Source organism: Tachyglossus aculeatus, chromosome 21, assembly GCF_015852505.1.
Source record: "Tachyglossus aculeatus isolate mTacAcu1 chromosome 21, mTacAcu1.pri, whole genome shotgun sequence".
NCBI classification, from domain to species: Eukaryota; Metazoa; Chordata; class Mammalia; order Monotremata; family Tachyglossidae; genus Tachyglossus; species Tachyglossus aculeatus.
The window spans coordinates 65,701,274-65,721,190 of record NC_052086.1 but is presented as its reverse complement, the minus strand read 5'-3'; the positions used below and the strand labels follow the sequence as shown (position 1 = coordinate 65,721,190).

The following is a 19,917-nucleotide window of genomic DNA, read 5'->3' as shown; positions in this document are numbered from 1 at the left end:
TCATATCGAGTAGCCCTTTGGTAAGAAGGAAACATTACTGATAGTGAAACTGTAAACCCCATGGGGGACAGGGACTCTGTCTAATCAGTTTATCAACCCCAGAGCTTAGTATAGTGCTTAGCACATAGTAAGCACTTAAATACCATTACTATGATTACTATCACATCCAAGAGTGCGACTGTCACAGAGACTCTCTTGCACACTTGGTCCATGGAAATATACACAAGTGCACCATTTCTGGCTGCTAGCCATTCTGAGTGAAGATTATTATCAATACCTTTAAAACCTATGTTGTATCTGAGCACGTTAAAAAACTACAACCAACAACTTTTATTAAGGCTTTTAGACCAATATAAGTTACGACGCAACATTGTCATGAAAAATTACACTCTTTCATACTGTATTTTAATTGTCTTAAAAACTTAACTTATGAAACACTGAACAATGGTAGATGACGGAAGAAAGCTTTTCTGCTAACAGAATTTGCTCAAGTGGTCAAAATTCCCAAGATTTCTCATCCTCTTTACCTCTGTACTCTCCTACACTTCTAAAACACAAATCTGCATGATCTTACTCCTTTACCCATTGGCTATCCTGAATAGGACTGAAAGGTAAGCCGGCACCAGAGTCAGGTGGGATCACTAAATTCTTAATGTGCAAGCCAGTGGGTGCCAGGAATAGCAATGGTACCAAGTCTTGAGTATATGATCCATGATGGATTAGAATTTTTTACTTAAGCCATTTTTTGTCAGCTTATTAGAAAACCAAAGAGTATCCATTAGAAACCAAAGTGACCATGCTGTTGCAGCAGATGCTACAGAAGATGTTAATTGTCATTTCCAAGCTTGCTGACACAGATTTGCAGACTGCAATTTTGTAAGTCAATAAGACAACTTCTGATTTGTCTTATTATGGGGCAAATTTCATTTCATTTAATGACACTACTGCAGAATTTTTACTCTGCACAAGTTAACCAAAATACAGCCATCAAATTTTCAAATAATACACTTTAGGATATAGTGTGCTTATTATAAACACTTCCTTCTTGACTGCCCAAGTCCCTCTGGTTACAAAGCTGGGAACATCAGTGAAATATTAGGAAACTACACAGTGTTTGGTCTGAGCGTATTTTTGATTTGACAGTTATCTACCCATATTTCTTATTCAGGTATTTTCCTAGATTTTTACATGTTTATTACAGATAACTTCAATATGGATTCAAAAGATTCAATTGTTATTTCAAAAGAGACAAAACAAATACCTTACCTGACAAATGGTTTAGCCTTTCTGAAGTTTTTGGAACTGCTGCTGGGCCGTTGAACATATCAACTAAAGGACTGGTAAATGCTCTAGCTGAAGGAGCTGGAGGCATCTTTGGTGAATACTTAGGAAACGTGTCATAATCCTTGCCGATCTGTTATTCATACAGTATGAAATCAGAAAAGGAATAACATTGGTTGAATATTAGTAGCAATGGATTTTAAGTCCACCCCCTCTCCAAAACTGTATTATTAACAACCCCAGGTGTGGCAAGGACACCCATAACCCGAGCTCTGATTAAAAATAAAATAAAATAAAAGTAGTTCTTCCCTAAAAGTTCACATTCAAACTACCCCAGGATGGAAGAAGGATTTGTTTTCCACAGAAACTGAGGCTAAAGTCCTTTCTTTAGGAAATAATGCATCTGAATGCTTGAGTTAAATAATATGAGGAAATGACTATCCTAACTCAAAAGCATTATATTGCATGTTGGAGGTGGTGGGTGGGTGGGTTGGGGCGCAAATGTGGGCAGGGAGGGATGGGGACATACACTGCAATTATAACCAATAAATATCTTGTAATGCCAAGGGTAGGTGGCAGCCTTATGTTTGTTGATCTGAACTTTTTTGCATTTCCATTAAGAGATTTAAATTTACAAATTTCAAAAAAAAAAAATCATCAAAAGTTATCAGAATATCACCACCCTCCCTTCTGCATCAACTATGCACTTAGCAGTGTATCCCTTAAGCACTTTGATATTCAGCCCAGCTCCACAGCACAGAGAAGCAGCATGGCTCAGTGGAAAGGGCATGGGCTTGGGAGCCAGAGGTCATGTGTTCTAATCCCAACTCTGCCACTTGTCAGCTGTGTGACTTCAGGCAAATCAGCTCTCAACCCTCTCCGCTACTCTCCCATCCTTCTCAGCAGTATCCTCAGATGAGATCTCCTCCCTCCTCTCAAGTGCTACTCCGGCCACCTGTGCTTCCGACCCCATTCCCTCTCATTTTATGAAATCTCTCGCTCTGTCCCTCCTCCCATCCTTAAATTCCACCTTCAACCGCTCACTCGCCACTGGTTCCTTCCCCTCTGCCTTCAAACATGCCCCGTCTCCCCCATCCTAAAAAACCCCTCTCTTGACCCCACCTCCCCTTCTAGTTATCACCCTATCGCCCTCCTACCATTCCTTTCCAAACTCCCTGAACGAGTCGTCTACACCCGATGCCTCTACTTCCTCAACGCCAACTCTCTCCTCGACCCCCTCCAATCTGGCTCCTACCCCCTACATTCCACTGAAACTGCCCTCTCAAAGGTCATCAATGACCTCCTGCTTGCCAAATCCAATGGCTCCTACTCTAACCTAATCCTCCTCGAACTCTCAGCTGCCTTCGACACTGTGGACCACCCCCTTCTCCTCAACACGCTATCCAACCTTGGCTTCATAGACTCTGTCCTCTCCTGGTTCTCCTATTATCTCTCCGGCCATTCATTCTGTCTCCTTTGCGGGCTCCTCCTCCCCCTCCCATCCCCTTACTGTAGGGGTTCCGCAAGGGTCAGTTCTTGGTCCCCTTCTGTTCTCGATCTACACTCACTCCCTTGGTCAACTCATTCACTCCCATGGCTTCAACTATATGCTGATGACACCCAGATCTGCATCTCTGCCCCTGCTCTCTCTCCCTCCCTTCAGACTCGTGTCTCCTCTCGCCTTCAAGATATCTCCATCTGGATATCTGCCCGCCATCTAAAACTCAATATGTCCAAGACTGAACTCTTTATCTTCCCTCCCAAACCCTGCCCTCTCCCTGACTTTCCCATCACTGTTGATGGCACTACCATCCTTCCTGTCTCACAAGCCCGCAACCTTGGTGTCATCCTCGACTCCGCTCTCTCGTTCACCCCTCACATCCGATCCGTCACCAAAACCTGCCGGTCTCACCTCGGCAACATCACCAAGATCTGCCCTTTCTTCTCCATCCAAACCACTACCCTGCTGGTTCAATCTCTCATCCTATCCCGACTGGATTACTGCATCAGCCTCCTCTTTGATCTCCCATCCTCGTGTCTCTCCCCACTTCAATCTATATTTCACGCTGCTGCCCGGATCATCTTTGTGCAGAAATGCTCTGGGCATGTTACTCCCCTCCTCAAAAATCTCCAGTGGCTACCAATCAACCTACACATCAGGTAAAAACTCCTCACTCTCGGCTTCAAGGCTGTCCATCACCTCGCCCGCTCCTACCTCATCTCTCTTCTCTCCTTCTACAGCCCAGCCCACACCCTCCACTCCTCTGCTGCTAACCTCCTCACTGTGCCTCGTTCTCGCCTGTCCCGCCATCGACCCCCGGCCCATGTCCTCCCCCTGGCCTAGAATGCCCTCCGTCCGCACATCCGCTAAGCTAGCTCTCTTCCTCCCTTCAAAGCCCTACTGAGAGCTCACCTCCTCCAGGAGGCCTTCCCAGACTAAGCCCCCTCTTTCCTCTCCCCCTCATCCCCTGCCCCATCCCCCCCACCTTACCTCCTTCCCCTCCCCACAGCACCTGTATATGTTTGTACATATTTATTACTCTATTTTACTTGTACATATTTACTATTCTATTTATTTTATTTTGTTAATATGTGTTGTTTTGTTGTCTGTTTCCCCCTTCTAGACTGTGAGCCCGCTATTGGGTAGGGACCGTCCCTATATGTTACCAACTTGTACTTCCCAAGCGCTTAGTACAGTGCTCTGCACACAGTAAGCGCTCAGTAAATATGATTGAATGAATGAATGACTTTAACTTCTCAGTGCCTCAGTTACCTCATCTGTAAAATGAGGGTTAAGACTGTGAGCCCCACGTGGGGCAACTTGATCACCTTGTATCCCCCACAGCGCTTAGAACAGTGCTTTGCACTTAAGTGCTTTAACAAATGCCATCATCATATATATAATATATATCATAAATATATATGATATATATTTATATCATTAAATGCTACCATTCTCCCTGTCTGTTCTTTACTTGAATGTCTGCCTCCCCTGTAGGCTTTTTACGGGAAGAGATTGTATCTACCTACTCTGCTGGCAGAGTTGCTAAAATCCACCCTTTCCATTCCATTCAAACTGCTACCATGTAAATCCAAGTGTTTATCCTATCCTGACATGATTACTGTATCAGCCTTCTTGCTTACCTCCCTGCCTCCTGTCTCTCCCAACTCCAGTCCTTACTTCATCCTGCTGCCAGGATAATTTTTCTACAAAAACGTTCAGGCCATATTTCCCCACTCCTCAAGAACCTCCAGAGGTTGTCCATCCACCTCCACAAACAAATGCCTTACCATCGGCTTTAAAGCACTCAGTCACCCTGCCCCCTCCTACCTCACCACCTTGCTGCTCTCCTACTGCAACCCAGCCTGTGAGTTTTACTCCTCTAATACTAACTCACTCATTCTACCTCGATTGTCTATCTTGCTGTCTACCTCTCACCCACATCCTGCCTCTGGCCTGGAATGTCCTCTTTCTTGATAACAATAACTCTCCTTGCCTTCAAAATTTTATTGAAGGTATATCTCCTCCAAGAGACCTTCCCTGAATATACCCTCATTTCCTCTTTTCCCACTTCCTTCTGCATTGCCATGATTTTCTCCCTTTTTGCACCCCCCAATCTCACAGCACATGTACTTAGCCATAATTTATTTATATTAATATCTATTTCCCCCTCTAGACTGTGAGCTTGCTGTAGGCAGGGAATGTGTCTATCAACTCAGTTGCACTGTACCCTCCCAAACGGTTAGTACAGTGCTCTGCACCCAGTAAGCACTCATTTATAATAATAATAATGTTAGTATTTGTTAAGCGCTTACTATGTACCAAGCACTGTTCTATGTGCTGGGGCAGATAAAAGGTAGTCAGGTTGTCCCATGTGGGGCTCACAGTCTTCACCCCCATTTTACAGATGAGGGAACTGAGGCCCAGAGAAGTTAAGTGACTTGCCCAAAGTCACACAGCTGACAAGTGGCAGCGTCGGGATTTGATCCCATGACCTCTGACTCCAAAGTCCATGCTCTTTCCATGGAGCCATGCTGCTTCTCTATTTTTGATTAACTATTATATCGAACTGAACTCTCCCAATGCCTAGAACAGTGCTCTGGGCACAGTAAGCACTCAATAATTACCACTGATTGATTGATAGAATAGGAGACTAAATATTTGATTACTCCCTCAGGTAATTCTAGAATTCAGAGTTGAAAGATGTCAAACATCATCTTTCTCCTCTTTCTTCAGAGGGCCCACTGGGTCCTATGAGAAAGGATTCCCAAACTGCAAATAGGTCCATCCACAGCACACGGAGAATACTTTGTTGCCCCATGGGCTAAACTTACCCTGCCAGAGCCTTTAGTAAGCGTCATACCAACTCTGAAGACAAGAAATACAGCCATTCTAGAAAATTTGGGACATGTGGAAGGAGAAACACATACCATACTACTTCTTTCTATCATTGGAGACGGTTGAGGAGTTCCTGAAATTGGAGTGGAGCCTGGTGTCTTGATTTCTTCTATCATTGACATAATTTTTTCTGGAACTTTGGTAGCATCTCCACAAGTTTCCTGCCATTTAGGCAGTTTGGAATTAAGTAACTCAGCAGACTAAAAACAAACAAAAACATAACCCCACAGAAATAATTACATAGACAATCTTTGAAAATTCAGTAATACGACAGGGAAGAATGATTATTTTACTCTTTGGTTGACTTTACAATGATATCTACATTCCTGTACTAATACTTTAATAAACATTTTTCAGTACAGTGGCCCTTTTTTCTCTATAGTAACACAACTGTTGGTCAAAGTTACTGCTCTCAAAGAACATGTGCCATAAACTGTTTAAAGAATATAATTTTTATAATTTATAATTAAAATATCAACACCAATACTGTGCTATTTTCTCTCACCACCTACCTGTAAGTGATAATGGTTTATGTGATTAGTGAAACCGCAGTGTTTGTCAACCAGGAAACAAAATCGCCTTTTCTCTTCAAGTAGAGCTTCTTTGCATCCTTCAGCAATAAATTTCTGAATATCGCTTTGCCGAGAAGTGACAGTTTCCACATACTAGGGAAATAGATAACAGTAGTTTCAATTTTGGCAATAATAGAAGTGTGGTGATTCCTTAGGGTGATCATTCTGTGATTAAAGGCTGTCAGGTGTCCCATATTTTCCCTGGGCAATTTGATGGTTAACAGATCACCATCATTTGATTCAAGAGAAAATTCAAATGCTTCCAGGTGCTACTAATTGCCCTTAGTTATTGAAAACTCAACTCTTGCAGCTATTTGCTATTGACTAATTGTACTAAAATACAGCAAGTGGGTTCATTATCCATCCTATCATTTAGAATGCCATGGATGAGAAATGGGCTTAGACATGTAAACAGGCTATTTCAAGTACAAAGAATTATCTCTGCAAGATCATAAATACATATATATATATATATATATATATAAACAAGTTGGGGCATGGCCTTGATTCTTCACTGCCTTTCAACTCTCAAATTCAATCTGTTGCTAAATAATGCTGGCTTTTCCTTGGCAACATTTCTCCGATCTGTCCCTTCCTCTCCTTTTAAACGACTGCCACCTTGCTCCATGTGCTGATCAGATTCTGGCCAGACTACTGAATCAGTTTCCTCCCTTGTCTCCCTGCCTCCAGCCTCTCCCTTCTCCAGTCCATACTCCATCCTGCTGCATTCCTGAAAGTAAAAAAAAAAAATCCTAAATAGAAGAGCCATGGCCCTCGCTGTCCTGGAGGTAAGAAAGCTATCTGGGATGGAAAGGCAGTCTCAAGCTACACTAAAATGTCCGGAGTGAGACTGCTGCTTCTGGAGACCAGAGGCAACACAAAGTAGGGGCTTGGCCCATGGTGATATCACTACCACTGCCACCACCCATAATAATAATAATAATAATAATAATAATGGCATTTATTAAGCGTTTACTGTGTTCAAAGCACTGTTCTAAGCGCTGGGGAGGTTACAAGGTAATCAGGTTGTCCCACATGGGGCTCACAGTCTTCATCCCCATTTTACAGATGAGGTAACTGAGGCACAGAGAAGTTAAGTGACTTGCCCAAAGTCACACAGCTGACAATTGGCGGAGCCGGGATTTGAACCCATGACCTCTGACTCCAAAGCCCGGGCTCTTTTCCATTGAGCCACGCTGCTTCTCTAATAATGATGGCATTTATTAAGCGCTTACTATGTGCAAAGCACTGTTCTAAGCGCTGGGGAGGTTACAAGGTAATCAGGTTGTCCCACGTGGGGCTCACAGTCTTCATCCCCATTTTACAGATGAGGTAACTGCGGCACAGAGAAGTGAAGTGACTTGCCCAAAGTCACACAGCTGACAACTGGCGGAGCCGGGATTTGAACCCATGACCTCTGACTCCAAAGCCCGCGTTCTTTCCACTGAGCCACGCTGCTTCCCATGTCACCCCACTACCTCTACGACCCTGGAATGCCCATTCTGGGACCTTTTCCTTATAGTGGAGCTAATGCCCAGTCTGGGACTTTGTCCTTATAGCGGAGCTAATTCCGGCCAGTTCTAGATGACTTCCGGCCTTCCTTTGCTGCAGGATCATTTCCTGGGGCACATCTCTCCACGTTTGAAAAAGCTCCGAAGGCTTCTCATTAAGAAGAAACTAAGGCACTCAGCTCACTCCCTTATACTTTCCACTCTTCCTCCCCTCTACTCCAGCTTCATGACTCTCAAGCTGACCTGCTCACTGCACCTCATTCCCATCTCTGCAACCTCACACCCATTACTCACATCCTTCTCCCTGACCAGAGCTCCCTCCCCTTTCCAGTCTGCCAGATTTCCTCCAAGTGGCATGCATCCAACAGCTACACAAGGATTTCTGTTTATCACTCAATGGTACGTGTGCTTACTACGTGCAGAGCAATGTACTCAGCACTTGGGAGAGTACAACAGAATTAGCAGGCTTGTTCCCCACCCATAACGAGCTTAAAGTCTGGGGGTGGGTGGGTTACATACTTACCCTTAACATTTATAGATATTGCCATACATACATTTTTTAATTCTTCTATATTTCTATCAGCAGCTGTAGCATGGAATCATTCTTTCACCTGTTTTTGGATAGCTTGTGCCTATTAGTTTCCCTCATTTGGCTAAAGTTCCTTGAGCAAAGAACTCAAGTGCACACACCTAAGCTCTTAAATCAATAAATACTATTGAAGACAAGGGAGGTTAACAATAAAAGTATGAGACTCACCTCAATTTCTTTGTGTTCATACTTCAGTGCATTCTTTCCACTTTGAGTTTTCCTTTTGATCTTTTTCAATTCTGCTTGAGACTTCTCCAAAGAATCCAACTTATTTCGGTGTTCTGTTTGGTATCTCTTTAGAGTTGCCTGTAATTAAAGTATTTATAAGGACAAATACCCTTACTAAAACATCAAAGAGCTAAACAAATATTTACTACAGAGTTCCAGGTGCTGCCCAGGAGGACATTATTATCCTATTTATTTTACTTGTACATATTTACTATTCTATTTATTTTGTTAATGATGTGCAAACAGCTATAATTCTATTTATTCTAACGATTTTGACACCCGTCTACATGTTTTATTTTGTTGTCTGTCTCCCCTTTCAAGACTGTGAGCCCGTTGTTGGGTAGGGATAATCTCTATATGTTGTACTTCCCAAGTGCTTAGTACAGTGCTCTGCACACAGTAAGTGCTCAATAAATACGATTGAATGAATGAATAACATTTATTATTCATTCATTCAACAGCTACACAAGGATTTGTGTTTGTAGCAGTAACATTCATTTAGTACTCCTTCAAGGCACCAGACTAGAACTTTCCACCAGGCTGGAATAACTACATGAAAATTGAACCAAGGCATGCCTTTTCATCTTCCTACCCAAACTCTCTCCTCCTCCTTACTGTCCCATCACCACCCTGTCACATAAGCCCACAACCTTGACTCATCTCCTTCAACCCACATATCTGGTCATAAATCTTGTCAGTTCTATCTGTTCAACCTCTCCAGAATTTGCTTCTTCCTCTCCAAACTGCTTCCCCACTGGCTCAAGCACATATCCTATCCTGTCTCGACTACTGCATCAGCCACCTCTCTGACCTCCCTTGCCTCCAGCATCTCCAGGCCATATTTCACCCTGCTGCCCATTTTATTTATCTTTGATTGCTCTGCACACATCCCCCGCTCAAATGCCTCCAATGGTTACCCATCTATCCATCTCCACACCAAGCAGAAACACCTTCTCATCTGCTTTAAGGCATTCACTTTTCCTTATTCCTCTCTCACCCCTGCACACTTTGCTTACCTAGTTCCAGTGTACTCTGTGTCCCTCATTCTTGTTTCACCTGTTGTCAGCACCTTTTTCACACTCTCACTCCTGTCTGGAACTCCCTCCCATGACACATTCTCTAATAATATAATAATAATTGAGCATTCTCTCCATCCTCATAGTCTTAAAATCATAACTCCTCCAGGAAGCCTTCCCTGCCTAAGCTCTCTCCCTACTATCTCATCATGCACTCAAATTACCACCCCTTTAGCACATAAGTACTCACCCCACCCTCACACCATAACATTTATGCACATTTATCCTTATACTTAGTTGCTTCCCTTACCTGAAATTTACTTTGATTCTCTGCTTCCCTGGCAATACTGTTATCTCCTTGAGGGTGGGGACCATGTCTACCAGCTGTATTGTACTCTCCAAACACCTAGTACAGTGCTCTGCATACAGTAAGTGTTCAGTAAATACCACTTATTGGCCCACAACGGCTTCAGAGTTTGAGTGGGAGAAAATCCATTTAGCTGACCATCACGTAAAAAAAGAAATAGCCAACAAGTTACATGTGGACTATTTAAGGGGTAATCTGCGGGTATCTCATTGCTCCAGGCAAACATTCCTTGGATACTGCAACTTCCCAATACTTGAAAAGGTCAGGAAAACCCAATGATCCCTGCTATTGCGATCTCTGTCAGGGAAGCAGCATGGCCTAGAGGAAAGAGCACAGACCAGGGAATAAGAGGACTTGGGTTCTAATCCTAGCTCTGCCACTTGTCCGCCAGGTGACCTTGGGCAAAACAATTTCTCTGTGCCTCAGTTTCTTTATCTAAAATGGGGATTAGATCCTATTTCCTCCTGCTTTAGACTGCAAGCCCCATGTGTGACAGGGACTGTGTACCACTTGATCATCTAGACTCTATCCCAGAACTTAGTACATAATGCTTAATTATATTACTAATATTATTATTAGTAGGAGCTTACATTCAAGAAACAAAAGACAATTAGCTTTAATTTTCAAGATTTTATGTATACAAATAAAATATACTCAATTCTATGAAGAATTGTGGGACTACAAAAGGAAGAAATACTATAGGCAGATTTGGGTTTAGTGCCTTCAAATTAAGCCCTAGGCAATATCACCTCATTCCTACATAACAGGGGTCATTATTTTGCTAAGAAGGGTTTCTTGGGGGTAAAAGAAAGATGTTGGATGGGTGGGGCAAAACTCTTTCCCCTACCCAACCGAAAAGTTTAGCAAAGAAGAGAGGATGGACATAGGATGAAGGGGACTGTAAAACAGTCTCTGGTTTAAAGGAATGTGTGGGGGAATAGGTAGAAAATGAGAGGCAGTGTGGCCTGGTGGATAAAGTATGGGAACCAGAAGCACATGGGTTCTAATCCCGGTTCCACTGCTTGTCTGCTGTGTGACCCTGGGCAAGTCACTTCACTTCTCTGGACCTCAGTTACCTCATCTGCAAAATGGGGATTGAGATTATGAGCCCCATATGGGACAGGGACTGTGTCCAAATTGATTAGCTTGTATCTACCCCTGCATTTACAACAGTGCCTGGCACAAAGTAAGCACTTAACAAATACCATAAAAAATAAAAATGAAAAAATGATGGGAGCGAAGCACTATAAATTGGGATAGCCTTGGGGAGGGCTTTGAACCAGTGTGTAAAGTTTGCATTTGAAACAGACAGTAATGCAAGTAGTTGAAACAGATGGCCTAGTGGAAAGACCACAAGGCAGGGAGTCAGAAGACTTGGATTTTAATCCCAGCTCTGCCACCTGCCTGCTGTGGGCCGATGGGCAAGTTGCTTAACTGCTCTGTGTCTCACCTGTAAAGTGGGATTTAAAATACCTGCTCTCTTCCCCCACTTAGATTGTGATCCCCATCTGGGACAAACTACTAATCTGATTGCACTGTATTTTACCCCAGCCCCCAGCACAGTGATTGGCACATAGTTCCTAACAAATACCATAATTACTGTTATCATCACTATTATTAATGGGAACTGTCGGAGGGCTTAGAGAAGGTCTGAGGTGTCAGCAAACTGTCAGGCAAACAGATGTCCCAACTTTTCATTCTGAGTGAGGGTTCAAGGGACAAACACACACACACACACACACCCCACCCCTACTCAAACACCCCAGAATGTAGGGTGGGACCCTGATGGAGTGTTATTCTCGAGGTGCAGATCTGGGGGAAAAAAGGAGAGGCACAAATAAACACAAATCATAGGACTGGGGCAAGAAGTGGACATTAGGCTGATGAAGACGACACAGACAGACTCAGGGCTAGAGGGACACACAAAGAAAGCTGTCTAGAAGCAGCATGGCCTAGTGGATAGAGCATGGGTCTGAGAGTCGGAAGGACCTGGGTTCCAATCCCACTCTGCCACTTGTCTGCTGTGTGACCTTGGGTAAGTCACAATTTCTCTGTACCTCAGTTACCTCATCTGTAATATGGGGATTAAGATTGTGAGCCCCTTGTGAGGCACGGCCTGTGTCCAACCTGATTACCACATATCCATCTAAGCGCTTATACAGTGCCTAGCACATAATAAATGCTTAAATAGCATAAAAATAAAAAAAAACTTTCAAATATTTTCAGGGAGACCACAACCTGCTAAGGCCAGGGACATTGTGGCTCAGAGCCCTGAAGCAGCTCCAGCCGGGCCCCCATAATAATAATAATAATAATAATAATAATAATAATAATAATAATAATATTGGCATTTGCCAAGCACTGTTCTAAGCACTGGGGAGGTTACAAGGTGATCAGGTTGTCCCTCGGGGAGCTCACAGTCTTAATCCCATTTTACAGATGAGTTAATTTAGGCACAGAGAAGTTAAGTGACTTGCCCGAAGTCACACAGCTGACAAGTGGCGGAGGCAGGATTTGAACCCATGACTTCTGACTCCACAGCCCGTGCTCTTTCCACTGAGTCACGCTGCTTCATAATGAAAGGGGTGAAAATGATGGCCCAAAAAGCTGTGGGAGCAAAATTAAACTAAGTTTCACTTCCCACAGTTCCAATCCCATGGGATAGCTGGGCCTCACCACTTCCCTGGAGCTTGTGTCTCTGAAGGAAGACGTTTAAACAGCATCGTTTTGTACTAATTGAAGGACAACGTTGACTGAGAAACTGGTTATAATGGCCTCTCTTAGGACATCAACTGTGATGTCATTTCACACACATTCTTGTCCTGGATAATTACTCAGAGAATGTACAGTGCCCTCTTCTAAAGCAATAGTACTGTCCTTAGAGAAATGAGCAGAAGACTGGAGGAAACTGGATTAGAGCCAAGGAGAAGTGGACTAGCTGAATATAAATGCAGGTTTTTGTGTGTAGGGGGAGAGGGAGAGAGTGAAAGAACGTAGCCTAGTGGAACGAGTACAAGTCTGGGAATTAAGAGACCTGGGTTTTAATCCTGCCTCTGCCACTTGACCTCTAGCAAGTCACTTAATTTATCTGTGTCTCAGTTTCTTCACTGATAAAATGGGAATTCAATACCTGTTCACCCTCCCATTTAGACTGTGAACCCTGTATAGGTCAGGGACTGGGTCCAACCTGATCATCTTGTATCCACCCCAGTGATTACTACAGTTCTTGGCACATAGCAAGTGCTTAATAAAGTACCGTGTAATAGACCAGAGAGGTAGAACTAAGTAAGCGCTCAAAAAATATCAATGACTGACTGAAATTTCAGACAACAAAAGTTACAGGGTAAAACCCAGGGTTTATTTCTTGGATAGTCGGGGCATAGTTTGGCATTGAGACAGAAGGGAGGACTAGATCACCTCTAGATGTCTCTTCCGCACTTATGAAAGATTTAGCAAATCCTTTTCGGGTATGGCTACTGGCAATGAGTTTTTCAGAACCGTTTCATCTCTGCAATTTTTAATCGTAGCATGAAAACAATGATCACGGATTGTTTGTCAAAACATCATGGAAAAACATTGTTTTAAAGGTTGTAGGTCCTGCATCGCTAATTTGCAAGGGCAAACCAATGCAATTGTACAATAATAACAGTGTAAACACAAGTCTAGATAAATGTAGTCTTTTGATAGAGAAAATAAATTCAAAGCCCAGATATTCCTTAGATACTTTCTCTTCAGCATTTAAATTACACATCTAGGCTGTGGTAAACCTTGATGGGTGTATGTGTGTTGGCAGGGTGGGGAGGGGAGGTGAACATTTTTGACAGTTGCCTTGGTCAGGGATCAAGGACAGCGGTGGGAGGCCGATGGAGGAAATGCGTTATTGGACTGATGACTCACTCTGATTCCTTACATGTACCTAAAATTTGCCCTGGGGACAGGACAAGTCTTCTAGGGGAAGACCTATGTTTAATTGGCATTTACCCTGGAAAGCTGGATCCTAATGAGAGTGGTTGGATCATATTAATGTACTTACATTCATGTATTTTACATCAAGTTCTGTCTTTTTCTCCAGTTCATGTATAATTTCTTTATGGAATTTTTTGAACTACCAAAAAAAAAGGGGGGGGATAGGTATTAAAAACTTATATAAGCTGTTCAATACATTTCAAAAGAGTAGATGTGAAAAAGTGTTTACGTACATTTTCATCGAGACTGTCATTGAGTTTCTTGTGTGTAATAGAAATCTCTATAAGAACTTGTCCTGTAAACAAAACCAAATATGTTGCAACATTATTTTCCTTATCTTTATTAAAATTTTACAGAAAGAGGAGGAAAGGTAGCATTTATATAATAATATCCCAAAGTCAAATACTCATCATTCTAAGAAATAATTCAGTGCTTAGAACAGGCGGTACTTAGAACAGTACCTGTCACACAGTAAGCACTTAGCAAATACCACTAAAAAAAGAAGTCTGCTTCCTTACAATCATAACTACAAGCTCCAGGAAACTTAAAAATAGGTCTTACAGATGATTGCCTGGGGTTTTTAGTGTAATTGATCATAACAGATTCTACTGTAAGAAAAAACAAAACAAAACATAATCTCCCCAAGAAACCCGATATATCTAAAAGAAACACTTACTTTCTATTTTCTAAATGAGCGATGTTACCATTCTAGAACGGAGTACTATAATGTAGCCATGGTAAATAGCATGGCCAGAGTTTAACTTTGCAATTTAAATGTGACACAAGTAACCCATTTGTTGATAAAATAATTAGGTCTAGTTATTTCTACCACAAGGAATGTGAGAGCCCATATAATAAACAACCTGGAAGGGAAGAAGGAAGTATTTAGTCCTAACTGCCCCCTATACAAAGCTGTTCCCAGGTTACTGAACAAATGCAGTAGGAAGAAGGATTAAAAAGACAGGGGCGGATGCTTGGGGTTAAATATCACCATCATCACTATGTAATGAACATCTCCTGCTTCCTACATTGTACAAAGCACTCTTGGGGTGCAGAATAATAAGAAGGTAACTATCTAATGGGGGACACAGGTGACACAAACAGTATAAAAATACAGTGGGAACGAAGTCATATGCTGCATCATCATCATCATCATCAATCGTATTTATTGAGCGCTTACTATGTGCAGAGCACTGTACTAAGCGCTTGGGAAGTACAAATTGGCAACATATAGAGACAGTCCCTACCCAACAGTGGGCTCACAGTCTAAAAGGGGAAGACAGAGAACAAAACCAAACATACTAACAAAATAAAATAAATAGAATAGATATGTACAAGTAAAATAAATAAATAAATAAATAGAGTAATAAATATGTACAAACATATATACATATATACAGGTGCTGTGGGGAAGGGAAGGAGGTAAGAAGGGGGGATGAAGGGGGGACGAGGCAGAGAGGAAGGAAGGGGCTCAGTCTGGGAAGGCCTCCTGGAGGAGGTGAGCTCTCAGCAGGGCCTTGAAGGGAGGAAGAGAGCTAGCTTGGCAGATGGGCAGAGGGAGGGCATTCCAGGCCCGGGGGATGATGTGGGCCGGGGGTCGATGGCGGGACAGGCGAGAACGAGGTACGGTGAGGAGATTAGCGGTGGAGGAGCGGAGGGTGCGGGCTGGGCTGGAGAAGGAGAGAAGGGAGGTGAGGTAGGAGGGGGCGAGGTGATGGACAGCCTTGAAGCCCAGGGTGAGGAGTTTCTGCCTGATGCTCAGATTGACTGGTAGCCACTGGAGATTTCTGAGGAGGGGACTGATATGCCCAGAGCGTTTCTGGACAAAGATAATCCGGGCAGCAGCATGAAGTATGGATTGAAGTGGAGAGAGACATGAGGATGGGAGATCAGAGAGAAGGCTGATGCAGTAGTCCAGACGGGACAGGATGAGAGCTTGAATGAGCAGGGTAGCGGTATGGATGGAGAGGAAAGGGCGGATCTTGGCAATGTTGCGGAGCTGAGACCGGCAGGTTTTGGTGACGGCTTGGATGTGAGGGGTGAATGAGAGAGCGGAGTCGAGGACGACACCAAGGTTGCGGGCTTGTGAGACGGGAAAGATGGTTGTGCCGTCAACAGTGATGGGAAAGTCAGGGAGAGGGCAGGGTTTGGGAGGGAAGATAAGGAGTTCAGTCTTGGACATGTTGAGTTTTAGATGGCAGGCAGACATCCAGATGGAGATGTCTTGAAGGCAGGAGGAGACCCGAATCTGAAGGGAGGGAGAAAGAGCAGGGACATAGGTGTAGATTTGGGTGTCATCAGCGTAGAGATGATAGTTGAAGCCGTGGGAGCGAATGAGGTCACCAAGGGAGTGTGTGTAGATAGAGAACAGAAGGGGACCAAGAACTGACCCTTGCAGAAGCCCTACAGTAAGGGGATGGGAGGAGGAGGAGGAGCCCACAAAGGAGACTGAGAATGAACAGCCGGAGAGATGAGGAGAACCAGGAGAGGACAGAGTCTGTGAAGCCAAGGTTGGATAGCATGTTGAGGAGAAGGGGGTGGATCACACTGTCGAAGGTAGCTGAGAGGTTGAGAAATATTAGGATAGAGTAGGAGCCGTTGGATTTGGCAAGCAGGAGGTCATTGGTGACCTCTGAGAGGGCAGTTTCCGTGGAATGTAGGGGACGGAAGCCAGACTGGAGGGGGTCGAGGAGAGAGTTGTTGTTGAGGAATTCTAGGCAGCGCGTATAGACAACCCGTTCAAGGAGTTTGGAAAGGAATGGTAGGAGGGATATGGGACGAAAACTAGAAGGTGAGGTGGGGTCGAGAGAGGGTTTTTTTAGGATGGGAGAGACATGGGCATGTTTGAAGGCAGAGGGGAAGGAACCAGTGGAGAGTGAGCGGATGAAGATGGAAGTTAAGGAGGGGAGAAGGGATGGAGCGAGAGATTTCATGAGATGAGAGGGAATGGGGTCAGAAGCACAGGTGGCTGGAGTAGCGCTTGAGAGGAGGGAGGAGAGTTCCTCTGAGGATACTGCTGGGAAGGATGGGAGAGTAGCAGAGAGTGTTGAGAGCCGGGGGGTTGGAGAAGGGGGGGAAGTGACTTTGGGGAGGTCGGACCTGATGGATTTAATTTTATTTTTATTTAAATTTAAATTAATAATTTAATAATTTAAATTTTTATTTAATTTAATGCATCAAATGTAAATAAGTAAAAACATAACAGTTTCAATTATCCGGCCTAGAAAATCAAAAATTGTGAATTAACCTCAGAGCAAAGGTTAAGAGTTTTCTTTGCTCCATGAAAACTGCCTTTTCTAAGGTCACCAATTGATCTCCTTCTTGCTAAATCCAATGAGGTCTACTGCATTCTAATCCTCCTTGACCTCTTGGTTGCCTTCTCCACTGCGGACCACCCCATTTTCCTGGAAACATTAACAGATCTTGGCTTTGCTAACACTCCTCTCCTGGTTCTCTTCTGATCTCTCTGGCCGCTCTTTCTCAGTCTCTTTCATCGGCTTCTCCTCTGCCTCTCACCCTCTAACTGTGGGTGTCCCTCAGGGCTTAGTTCTGGGTCTCCTTCTATTCTCCATCTATGCCCAATCCCTTGGAGAACTCATTCACTCCCACAGCTTCAACTACCAACTGTCTGTCTCCCCCTTCTAGACTGTGAGCCCACTGTTGGATAGGGACCCGTCTCTATGTGTTGCCGACTTATTCTTCCCAAGCGCTTAGTAAAGTGCTCTGCACACCGTAAGTGCTCAACAGATACGATTGAATGAATGAATGAACTCCTCACAGATGATTCCCAAATCAACCTCTCCAACCCTGACCCCTCTCCTCTACAGCCACACATTTCCTCCTGCCTTCAGGACATCTCTACTTGGATGTCCAGCTGACATACCATACTTAACATGCTCCAAACCAAACTCCTCATCTTGTCATTCAAACCCTGTCCTCCCCACCTTTCCCACAACTGTAGACAACACCACTATCGTCCCCATCTCACAAGTCTATACCTCGGCATCACCCTTGATGATAATCACCTATCTCATTCAACCCATATATTGACTCTGTCACCAAATTCTGTCAGTTCCTTACACAAATCCACTGAAATCCACTCTTACTAAATAGACTCTTACTAAAATCCACTGCTACTTCACTGATCCAAGCACTTATCCTATCCCACCTTGATATCACTCTCCTCACTGACCTCCCTGTCCTCTGTTTCTCCCCACTCCAGTCCATACTTCACTCTGCTGCTGCCTGGGTCAGTTTTATAAAAGTATGTTCAGCTCGTGTCTCCCTACTCAAGAATCTCCCATGGTTGTCCATCCATCTCCACAAACAGAAACTCCTTAAAACTGGATTTAAAACACTCAAGCAGCTTTCCCCCCTCCTACCTTACCTCATTGATTTCCTACTACAAGCCAGAATATATGCTTCACTCCTTCAGAGGTACTTACTGAACCTGAATCTCGTCTATCTCACCTCCAAACCCTTGTTCACGTCCTCCCTCTGACCTGAAACTCTCTCCCCCTTCATTTATGACAATCACAACTCTCCCCTTCTTCAGGGCCTTACTAAAAATCACATCTCTTCCAAGAAGCCCTCCCTGCCTAAACTCTCATTTCTTCTACTGCCTCTCTTTCTGCATTACCTATGCACTCAGATCTGTACCCTTTAAACCCTTGATATTCACTCCACTCAGCCCCACAACACTTATGTGCATATCAATAATTTATTTAATGTCGGTCTCTCCCTCTAGACTCTAAGCTACTGGGGAGTGAGGATTGCGTCTGTGTTGTATTGCACTCTCCCAAGTATTCTGCACACAGTAAGCACTCAATAAATACCACTGATTTTTTCTTAGGCAAACACATCACTGTGTCCTCAGTTTGCACAGCATGCCCCAGCCAAGATATTTTTATATCTCCCTCCGCCATTATGGTGGAAGACAATAATAATAATAATGGTATTTGTTATGTGCTTACTATGTGCCAAACACTGTACTAAGCACTGGGGATGATACAAGATAATTAGGTCCCACACGGGGCTCGCAGTTGAAGTAAAAGGAAGAATAGGTATTGAGCCCCCATTTCGCAGATGAGGGAACTGAGGCACACAAGTGAAGTGACTTGACAGCAGAATATGTGGTAGAGCTGGGATTTTAACCCAGATCTTCTGACTCCCAAGCCCGGGCTCATTCCACTAGGCAACGCTACCTTTCTGTGGGCAGGGAATGTGCCAATTTCTTGTTTTTACTTCCAAAGAGCTTAAAATAGCATATTGGACCCAATGGATGCTCTTCTACTACTACTAGTACTACTACTACTAATCCGGTAGGCTCGTCGGGAGGGGACAAAGACTGGGGACAGTTGTAAAGATGGAGCAGAAGGGGCATATGTGGCAAAAATGGGAGAAAAGATGAGAAAAGATGAGAGCGAGAGCCTGGGCAGTGAAAGAGGTAGAAGCAGTGATGGCATGTGCCATGCCCTTCTCAACCACTGGATCACTGAGCTGCCTTTATGTTGCCAACTCGTACTTCCCAAGCGCTTAGTACAGTGCTCTGCACACAGTAAGCACTCAATAAATACGATTGATTGATTGATTTAAATTTTAAAATGGTATTTGTTAAGTGCTTGCTATGTTCCAGGCACTGCACTAAGCACTGGGGTAGTTACAAGCTAATCAGGTTGGACACAATCCCTGTCCCACATGGGGCCCTCAGTTAAAAATCCCTATTTTACATTTGAGGCACAGAGAAGTGAAGTGACCTACCCAAGGTCACACAGCACCCATCGTATAACCAGAATTTGAACCCAGGTCTCTCTGATTCCCAGGCCTGTGCTCTAAACACTAGGCCACGCTGCTTCTCTGGTAACCCACACAGCCTCCGCCACCCAAGTTCATCCCGGGGACTCCTTGCCTCACTACAAGTTTGGGGCAATAGAGTGGATAATAATAATAATAATAACTGTATTTATTAGGCACTTTCTATTCACTAGG

General features: G+C 43.8%; 1 protein-coding gene across 1 annotated transcript in view; it reads right to left on the bottom strand.

Moving 5' to 3' along the window:
- BAIAP2L1 (BAR/IMD domain containing adaptor protein 2 like 1) overlaps window positions 1-19,917 on the bottom strand; it is a 99,083-nt gene that overhangs the window by 23,987 nt on the left and 55,179 nt on the right. Inside the window, exons 4-9 of the mRNA XM_038763952.1 lie at window positions 14,163-14,224; window positions 13,997-14,068; window positions 8,521-8,658; window positions 6,193-6,345; window positions 5,713-5,880; window positions 1,267-1,414 (exon numbers count right to left, since the gene is read on the bottom strand). Of these exons, the coding sequence (XP_038619880.1) occupies window positions 1,267-1,414; window positions 5,713-5,880; window positions 6,193-6,345; window positions 8,521-8,658; window positions 13,997-14,068; window positions 14,163-14,224 (741 nt within the window). The remainder of the gene's footprint in view (window positions 1-1,266; window positions 1,415-5,712; window positions 5,881-6,192; window positions 6,346-8,520; window positions 8,659-13,996; window positions 14,069-14,162; window positions 14,225-19,917) is intronic.